Below are 9,903 nucleotides of genomic sequence, written 5' to 3'. Positions count from 1 at the left end.
GGATCAGAGAGACCACACCCCCTGAGAGATGGCAGGTGGCTTTTTCTAGCAGCACAGTAATAATGTCCCTGGCTATCATCACTGGCCCAAACACGCACATATTATCTCTGTCCTTACCCTTCACAACACACACATCAGAGAGAGAGAGTGTGTGTGTGTAGGAGAGTTTAATCACACTGTCAGATGAGAGGACCCTCTCTATAGACATGAAAAGACCCAGAGAGTCAAAGGTGTGTCTCCCTCTCTCCCTCTATTCTCTCTCCCTCTCTCCCTCTCTCTCTCCTCTCTCCCTCTCTCCTGACAGTGATGTAAAACTATAGGGTTTTCTGTAACATCTGTTCTAGATTATTATCACTACAGATGAACAAGATCCATACATACAGGAAGAGATGAATAACTAACGTCTATATGGCAAAGATAAACTATCTTTAAACTGGAGACATATCGTTCTATGAGTGGGAAACAGGATTTGACCTGGACTTGTTTTGATGTGCTTGCTGTAACTAAATGGAACCTTGTCTTTGTGTGAGAGACAAGAAGATCAGATTGCCTCGTTAAACAAAGCTTCTCTTTCGGGAACTAGTACTATTCTAAGTTACTGGCATGAACATAAACACCTGTGATCTCAACCGCAACTCATTGGTGTGTAACTGTGGATTATGACTGAGGTCTGAGTGAAGCCAAAACGAAAGGCTTTGACTCAGAGTGGCGTCATCGGTGAGTCACACATAGTTGCTGGAGAGGCTATTGTGGAACAAACCCTGCCAAAGACATGGAAGACTGGATGGTTCATATGAGTAAATTAATAAATGTCAAAAGTAGCCTTTTACAAGAAATACGTCTTTAACCTGTAAAAATCTGGAGAGGACAGAGGCTAAACCAACTCTTTCCCAACAGCATTTTCACTTTCAAATTGCACTGAACAACTGATTAAGGGATTAATCAAATAAATAAATCACATCCTTTCTGTTATTAACTTTTTAATTTCCTGGGTCAAGAATGTGTTCAGGGTTATTCCAAATAGCACCCTATTCCCTATGTAGTGCACTACTTTTGACGATGGTCCATAGGGCTTTGGTCAAAAGTAGTGCACTACATAAGGAATAGGGTGCCATTTGAGGCGCTGACTCTGTACGCTGACTCTGTCATCTCAGTGCTAATGAGTCAAACAGCAGGTCACACAGAGAGTTACAGAGACCAGCCTATTTACATAATTAAATCATAAATATAGAGAAATAGACATGTCAAAGTGTATCTCTCCAGTGATGAGCTCCTCCTCAGGGCTACAACTGATTGATATGAGAAGGCAGTTACACTACAAGCAGAAAACGACGACAGAGAAACATAGTATGTCAGCAGCCCCTGATTTAAACTGCCGCTTTGGGCCAAATGAAAATTAATTAATTTCTGTGAAGAATCATTTTCTCAGAGTAACTAACAGTGTTAAATGCAAAGACACGAGAGAGAGAGAGAGAGAGAGAGAGTGTGTGTGTGCGCCGCAAAAAAAAAAACATTAAGCACACCTACACATATTTGCAGAGACTCAATTTGTGCAACTGAAACACTTTTAAAAGATTGGAAAAGGTGTCATTATTTCAACAATGTTGCATTGTTCGGTCGCTTCAACTCTTTCTAAAGACACCAGAGATAGACGAGGGCACCATGGAAACCAACTCACCTGGCGTTAGTACAGTCATTGTACAGCGTCTCGAAGTCTCTCCTGGAGATGAGTTTACACCGGTTCACTCCCGGTTGGATAGCTCCGAGGCCCCGGAGGATGCGGACCTGTTCCACGTTACAGACCACCGGTGTGATCTGGAGCCGCTTCAGCTTGGTATAGACCGTGTGCAGTCCGCCGACCAAGTGTTTCAGAAACAGGTCGAACGCCTGCGGGAGGCAGATTAGCTCGTTGTCTTTTACCGTGAAAGAGGCGAGCTTGGCGCCTCTGACCTCGACCATTTTAACCTCGTTGTTTTGTGGAGTGTTCTCAACCGGCGACGGGGTAGAATACACCGGTTTACCGGGCAGGACGTCGACCGGTGCGCCCGGGCTACCGACAGGTACTGGTAAGAGGTCCGCGCTGAAAGGGTTCAGTCCGGTGGGCGCGATAGACGGTGAAGGGGATGAGGACGTGGTTGCTGGTGGCGGAGAGTTGGTCGCCGGTGAAGTCTGTATCGGAGGCGGTTGGACGACAGGAGCCGAGGGCATGAGAGCAGCCGGAGAGGCCATGATCCAAATCTGGATTTAAAAAAGAAACAAGCTGAAAGTCCCGAAAGTCAAGTGTAGTCTAAAAAAAGTGTCGCGTCAGAAACAGAAATCGAAGAGTTGAGAGCTCGTCGGTAGTTTTTATTTTGTTAAGCTGAGAAATGTCTTTGGAGATGCAGTGAGCGGGATAACGGGTCCGTGCGTCAGGATACCGATGACAGAATTGAGCTAGAGTGAGGAGCTCGCGGACGGGATGATACTGTCACATCATGAAAAAGAGGAGGAGCCTCTAAATATTCTTAGAACAACATCACACGCATCTGTTGACGGTGTTCAGAACATGCGGTCCATTAGGCTAGAATAAAACTGGAATAGAAACTGAATACGTTGATGAATAATTGGTATAAGCAGCACAAGCTCTGGAGATAATGCTATACCTCGCCACTGGATTTGAACTGTAGGATATTGACTATTCAGAATGTGGAAGGTGCCCACTGCTTAGAAATAATAACCCCTCCAAAAGGACCCTCTAAAGGGGGAGAAGAGGGACAGACAAGAGGACCCTGACTTTAACCTCTGACCCTCCTCAAGCCCCCACCCCCATCTTCCTGTCACACACCACATTAGGGACTGCGCCTCCACAACCCCTCAAATGCATGCCTTTGACAGTTCCCTGCTAATGCTGGGGAGACTGAGGTTTGGAGACTCTCTTCTCTGCACAAAAAAAGCATATAGGCTAATTGACTCCGCTCAAAAAGATAAATAATGACACTAGCACTGACTTCGCTGATTATCGAGGAATAAATGTGCTGACAACAGCTAGTTTCCATCCACTTGGCCACATTTTCCAACCAGAGATGTTTCCATCAAAATAACTTTTTGCGGATAGAAAACTGTGCGTGATGACATACACTACCGTTCAAAAGTTTGGGTCACTTAGAAATGTCCTTGTTTTTCAAAGAAAAGCACATTTTTTGTCTATTAAAATAACATCAAATTGATCAGAAATACAGTGTAGACACATTATTTATGTTGTAAATGACTATTGTAGCTGGAACAGCAGATTTCTTATGGAATATCTACATAGAAGGCCAGCATCCCGGAGTCCTCTCTTCGCTGTTGAGAGGTCTGTTTCTCAAACTAGACACTCTAATGTACATGTCCTCTAGCTCAGTTGTGCACCGGAGCCTCTTTCGATTCTGGTTAGAGCCAGTTTGCGCTGTTCTGTGACGGGAGTAGTACACAGCGTTGTACGAGATCTTCAGTTTCTTGGCAATTTCTTGCATGGAATAGCCTTCATTTCTCAGAACAAGAATAGACTGATGAGTTTCAGAAGAAAGGTCTTTGTTTCTGGCCATTTTGAGCCTGTACTCGAACCCACAAATAGCCAGTTTGATTGCTTCTTTAATCAGGACAACAGTTTTCAGCTGTGCTAACATAATTGCAAAAGGGTTTTCTAATGATCAATTAGCCTTTTAAAATGATAAACTTGGATTAGCTAACACAACGTGCCATTGGAACACAGGAGTGATGGTTGCTGATAATGGGCGTCTGTACGCCTATGTAGATATTCCATTAATAATCAGCCGTTTCCTGCTACAATAGTCATTTACAACATAAACAATGTCTACACTGTATTTCTGATCAACTTGATGTTATTTTAATGGACAAAATGGACAAAAACAAGGACATTTCTAAGTGACCCCAAACTTTTGAACGGTAGTGTACATGCAATTCAAAATGTATTTTGCTGTTAAATTCCTATATGCCGAATGAAAAATGGTTAATTGGGATTCCATCGCATTTTCATCCCTACTGATGGTGTTGTCACTAAAACAGTTGCGTTAGCCTATAGGCCTATAGAACATGTTCCCACGTTGGTATTGGCGCATGCGCTCTAGCCAACAGCTACCTACATTATGACATTATTATGTTTAAGAGCGATATTATTTTTATTTGTCAAACGGCAACCAAGCATCGATCATGGTGTCACCAGAATAAGACCCTCGATATTTATTGGAAAGAAGCATCAAGCTCATCACCTTGTACTTTCACCATCCTGTGAAGTTCATCATAATTTATTTCCTCTGTAGCCTAATAAACTGCGTGCTGTCCCGAGTCGTAGTGGGAGGACAACAGAACATATCATCGCGTGACACCAAGTTTACTTCGATATGATGGTTATTATATCAATATTTGCGAATAAAGGCGTTTGAACCGCTATTTCTCGCATAATGAATTTTAGCGACACAAAAAGATCCCACCATGTCGAACGAACAAATTGTCTGTCGGCATTTATGAAATTGTACCAGCATTTCATGTTTCCATCAGCCTGGTCGTGACTTTTTTCCCCAGGTAATTCATTCGCATGAAATGGATGGCCGTGGTTAGTGATATGGGGTTGTCTCACTTAGTTACCTTAAGATGAATGCACAACGCTCTAAATGTAAGTCGCATCTGCCAAATTACACAAATGTAAAAAAAAAACACAAAAGAAAACACGGAATATACACATTATCTGTAAATTAAAGGCATCAAGTGAACAATGAGGATATTGGAGCTTTTCGATGCACCTTTGTTTTATCCGATATATAGCCTCGTTTCCATAGGAATGCACAGTGCTTTAACGGGACATCACGTTGATAATGATCTAAGTCGCAGAGGGAGAGAAGAAAACCTCAAGAGAGCGTGTTATGAAGAGGAGGTGGAGAGAAAAGTCTCTTTATTCAGCTTAAAGGTCTTTTCACTCTTTTTTTCTGCTTCCCCATCCCTCTTTTGAATAAGCCTCTTGTGTTTTTTAATTGGCTGGAATTAATCTTAGGGATGTAGATGCCTGATTTGCATTCATTAAAAGTCAACTGAAGAAGTCAAGCTTGATTCTAATCAAATGTGCTTAATTATGCTTAGCTTTCAGCATCTCCCAGGAGAGAAGAGAGAGAACTGAACTTGACTTTTGTCTTTGGAAACTCCTGCTTTATCTCCTGCTGAGATGGCTTTTTACCAGCAAATAGACATTTTAAATGTCAAGACTCACTAAAAGACATGGAGAGGGGGAATGGCCACCTATTGGAGGAAAAAGTCTATGCCACGGGTCTGAAACCTGCGGCCCACGGGCCAGATGCGGCCTAATCGCCGGTTTATAGCGGCAAATTGATTTACACACATAATATCAGAAGTGTACTTCAATGTCAAATGAGCACCATCCAGCCAGTAATAAACCTCAAATAGGGCGCCAAATTCCACCCAAAACATATTTGAAAAGCTGAAGGCCACTGTGTGAGGGCTCTCTGTCGCTGCTGAAGAATGGTGTAAGGAACATAGAAATATAATGACTAGAACTGACATTCCCATTCTATTTCTGTAATAGATAATTATATATCTATGGTGGTGACATCCTGTGTCTGTTAGTCAGTGTGCTGTCAGTCCCACTCTACCCTGCAGGGGTAGATACTCAGGACAACCACATCAGACTGATGAGGCATAAATACCACTCTATCCATTCTCATTAAGTAAATAACAACATCTTTAACGCTTCATCTCTATCAAGAGGCCTCGGGTCAGTGGGTGAGGAAGAGCAAGAGAAAGAGAGAGAGGTAATAAAGAGAGAGACAGAGACCAAGATAGAGAGAGGTAGTAAAGAGAGAGACAGAGATAAAGATAAAGAGAGAGAGGTAGTAGAGAGACAGAGACCAAGATAAAGAGAGAGAGAGGTAGTAAAGAGAGAGACAGAGATAAAGAGAGAGAGAGAGATTTTGAAATCAGTCCCAACCACTCTCAGCCATAATCCTAACAGACAAGTCTTTCCGTCAGGAGCTGAATCAGCCATTAGGACCCAAATCAACACAGAGTTCCAGAATGCTCCCGTGTCATCGATGATAATGGAAATTGATTATGCGTATGGAAATGAGCTGTAGTCCGCGGCAACGTGACCTTCAGCGGTGCTAATTGAAACAAGTGTGGAGCCTCAGCGTCAGTTATCAGGCCTAACAGCACACCATAAATCATCATGAAGACCCCTGTCACAACACGACCCATTAGAATGGATGTGTTGTTTTTCTCTCCCTGTATCAGACCAGTCTGAACATGTCCGTTGGTTAGATCCCTAGGTTAATAGGACCAGATTAAGCTTTAGAAACGGATGGACAGTCACAGTTCAGACTCATGTAGGTGTGGAGATGGAGGGACAGAGGGAGAGAGAGAGAGAGAGAGAGAGAGGGAGAGAGGGAGAAAGAGGGAGAGAGAGAGAAAGAGAGAGAGAGGGAGAAAGAGGGAGAGAGAGAGAAAGAAAGAGAGAGAGGGGGGAGGGAGAGAGAGCGAAAGAGAGAGAGCGAAAGAGAGAGAGAGGGAGTGAGAGAGAGAGATTTAAAGAAAATGAGGAAGAGAGAGAGAGTGAGAGAGAGAGAGAAGGAGAGAGAGCTGATGTGGTGATGATGGGGATTGATTTAGTTAGAGTTTGAGGTGAGGAGGTAATGAACGGTGCCAGTGGCACAGAACAGGTTGAAGGAAACAAAGAGATTAATGAGCCAAATACACTTGATCTTGCTTGCCTCATTTTTGTGTCGAAAGTAGCTTACTTGTTTTTCTTAGTTGAGTTGACTCAATTTGACCTTGTGCATCCAACTGAAAAAAAACTGTGTTGAGTGAGTGAGAAAAATAGCTAACACCCTGAGAAAAAAAGGTGCTGTCTAGAAGCTAAAAGGATTCTTCAGCTGTCCCCATAGCAGAACCCTTTGAAGAACCCATTTTGGTTTCAGGTAGAACCCTTTCCACAGCTACATGAAACCCAAAAGGGTTCTACCTGAAACCAAAAAAGGGTTCTACCTGGAACCAAAAAAGGGTTCTACCTGGAACCAAAAAAGGGTTCTACCTGGAACCAAAAAAGGGTTCTACCTGGAACCAAAAAGGGTTCTCCTATAGGGACAGCCTAAGAACCCTTTTGGAACCCTTTTTTCTAAGAGTGTACATATCAAGTCAACTGACAGAGAGGCAAAGTTAGGTGTAGTTAGTAGACTGTAGATGTTGCTAGTGAAGAAGCAGCTCCCTGGTCAGTGCCAGACAGCAGTAAACTGGTAATAAAGTTGTAATGAAGTATGAGGTCAACAGAATCGCCACATAAAGACATGAAGAGTCATTGAAAAAGTATAAAGTCAATCTCATTGTGGAAGATTGAATTAACATAAATTGTTGACGACTAGAGGTTATTATTGAGAATACATTTATGAACCAAACAATATGCAATAGCCACTGATTAAGAGCAGATGTTGTCCACCTGTTAAACACAAGATCCTAGTGCAATTCACTGCGTCAATGAGTCGTTCCAATAATCTAATCAAGGGGAATATAATATATATAATCATATCCATCATTACATAGTTGAACACACAAAATTCTAATTTGATAAAGGATATTTCATTATAAGTGTAAAAACACAAGGGAGTTTACCCGTCGAGGCCTCTGTGAAGGTTGCTGCCTCTGTGAAGGTTGCTGCTATCACTGATCACTGGCCTCATGGATCCTTATTCAATTAACAACACTCTAATGAACGCAATTCATTAATGAATGAATGAATGAATGAATGCAGAAATAATAGAGGTGCTATATGTTAAGCATCTAGGTAGATAGAGGAATAGCTCATTATAGATCTAATCATATTGGAACCTGTCCAAACAACAAAGTCACTAAAAGATGTTGGGAAGTTGTTAAACATATTCTAATCACAATTAATCCATTCTCTTCTCTAATGAGCTTTAACGATGCTCTTAATTGTTTATTATCCAATATCCTAGTTATGAATTTTAAAGGAATTAAACAAGCAGAAGAGTTTACACTGTTATTAATGGGTATTTGTAATGGCAAGGTCAACATTAAACAAAAACAGTTCCTGAAAAGAATGCTGGATGTTTAGCTTGATCTAGACGAGGCTCCTCAGATAACCACTAGACTAGACACGTGATAAGGATCAACCTACTGAGTATTGAAAGTACAAAAGGCACAAACATAAACTCAGCAAAAAAAGAAACGTCCTCTCACTGCCAACTGCGTTTATTTTCAGCAAACTTAACATGTGTAAATATTTGTATGAACATAACAAGATTCAACAACTGAGACATAAACTGAACAAGTTCCACAGACATGTGACTAACAGCAATGGAATAATGTGTCCCTGAACAAAGGGGGGGTCAAAATCAAAAGTAACAGTCAGTATCTGGTGTGGCCACCAGCTGCATTAAGTACTACAGAGCATCTCCTCCTTTTGGACTGGACGAGATTTGTCAGTTTTTGCTGTGAGATGTTACCCCACTCTTCCACCAAGGCACCTGCAAGTTCCCCGACATTTCTAGGGGGAATGGCCCTAGCCCTCACCCTCCGAACCAACAGGTCCCAGATGTGCTCAATGGGATTGAGACCTGGGCTCTTCGCTGGCCATGGCAGAACACTGACATTCCTGTCTTGCAGAAATCACGCACAGAACGAGCAGTATGGCTGGTGGCATTGTCATGCTGGAGGGTCATGTCAGGATGAGCCTGCAGGAAGGGTACCACATGACGGAGGAGGATGTCTTCCCTGTAACGCATAGCGTTGAGATTGCCTGCAATGACAACAAGCTCAGTCAGATGATGCCGTGACACACTGCCCCAGACCATGACGGACCCTCCACCTCCAATCCCGCTCCAGAGTACAGGCCTCGGTGCAACGCTCATTCCTTCGACGATAAACGAAAATCCGACCATCACCTCCGGTGAGACGAAGCCGCGACTCGTCAGTGAAGAGCACTTTTTGCCAGTCCTGTCTGGTCTGGTGATGGTGGGGTTGTGCCTATAGGCGGCGTTGTTGCCGGTGATGTCTAGTGAGGACCTGCCTTTCAACAGGCCTACAAGCCCTCAGTCCAGCCTCTCTCAGCCTATTGCGGACAGTCTGAGCACTGATGGAGGGATTGTGCATTCCTGGTGTAACTCGGGCAGTTGTTGTTGCCATCCTGTACCTGTCCCGCAGGTGTGATGTTCGAATGTACCGATCCTGTGCAGGTGTTGTTACACGTGGTCTGCCACTGCGAGGACAATCAGCTGTCCGTCCTGTCTCCGTGTAGCGCTGTCTTAGGCGTCTCACAGTACGGACATTGCAATTTATTGCCCTGGCCACACCTGCAGTCCTCATGCCTCCTTGCAGCATGCCTAAGGCACATTCATGCAGATGAGCAGGGACCCTGGGCACCTTTCTTTGGTGTTTTTCAGAGTCAGTATCCTAAGTTTTCATAACTGTGACCTTAATTGCCTACCGTCTGTAAGCTGTTAGTTAGTGTCTTAACGACCGTTCCACAGGAGCATGTTCATTAATTGTTTATGGTTCATTGAACAAGCATGGGAAACAGTGTTTAAACCCTTTACAATGAAGATCTGTGAAGTTATTTAGATTTTTATGAATTATCTTTGAAAGACAGGGTCCTGAAAAGGGGACATTTCGTTTTTTGCTGAGTTTATGTCTTAATGCTGTAAAAACATTTGATATAATAGAAAGGTAAAGGAATAGCTGGGTAGATATTTTCACGTATGGTGCCGATGTTGAAAGTCTTATAGTTTTTCTTCAAGGGGGTAGCCTAATGTACAGTAGAATTCACAGCCACAGGAGTACTATAGCAACCAGTGTAAGTACATCTTTGTTGCCATGGCGAAACACTAATGAAATCTTTCCAGCAGTCAT

General features: G+C 43.0%; 1 protein-coding gene across 2 annotated transcripts in view; it reads right to left on the bottom strand.

Moving 5' to 3' along the window:
* The window catches only part of LOC106594895 (dachshund homolog 1), an 83,175-nt gene extending 80,594 nt beyond the window's left edge, over nucleotides 1–2,581 (bottom strand). Inside the window, exon 1 of one of the 2 annotated variants that reach the window (XM_045699542.1) lies at nucleotides 1,679–2,581. In XM_045699542.1, coding sequence (XP_045555498.1) covers nucleotides 1,679–2,229 — 551 coding nt within the window. In that variant the 5' untranslated portion in view covers nucleotides 2,230–2,581. The remainder of the gene's footprint in view (nucleotides 1–1,678) is intronic. The other variant, XM_045699543.1, reaches the window with a different exon arrangement.
* Between the last annotated feature and the right edge of the window lie 7,322 nt (nucleotides 2,582–9,903).

This window comes from Salmo salar, chromosome ssa17, assembly GCF_905237065.1.
Source record: "Salmo salar chromosome ssa17, Ssal_v3.1, whole genome shotgun sequence".
Lineage (NCBI taxonomy): Eukaryota > Metazoa > Chordata > Actinopteri > Salmoniformes > Salmonidae > Salmo > Salmo salar.
The sequence above is the reverse complement of the archived record's forward strand: the minus strand, read 5'-3'. Positions and strand labels throughout refer to the sequence as shown.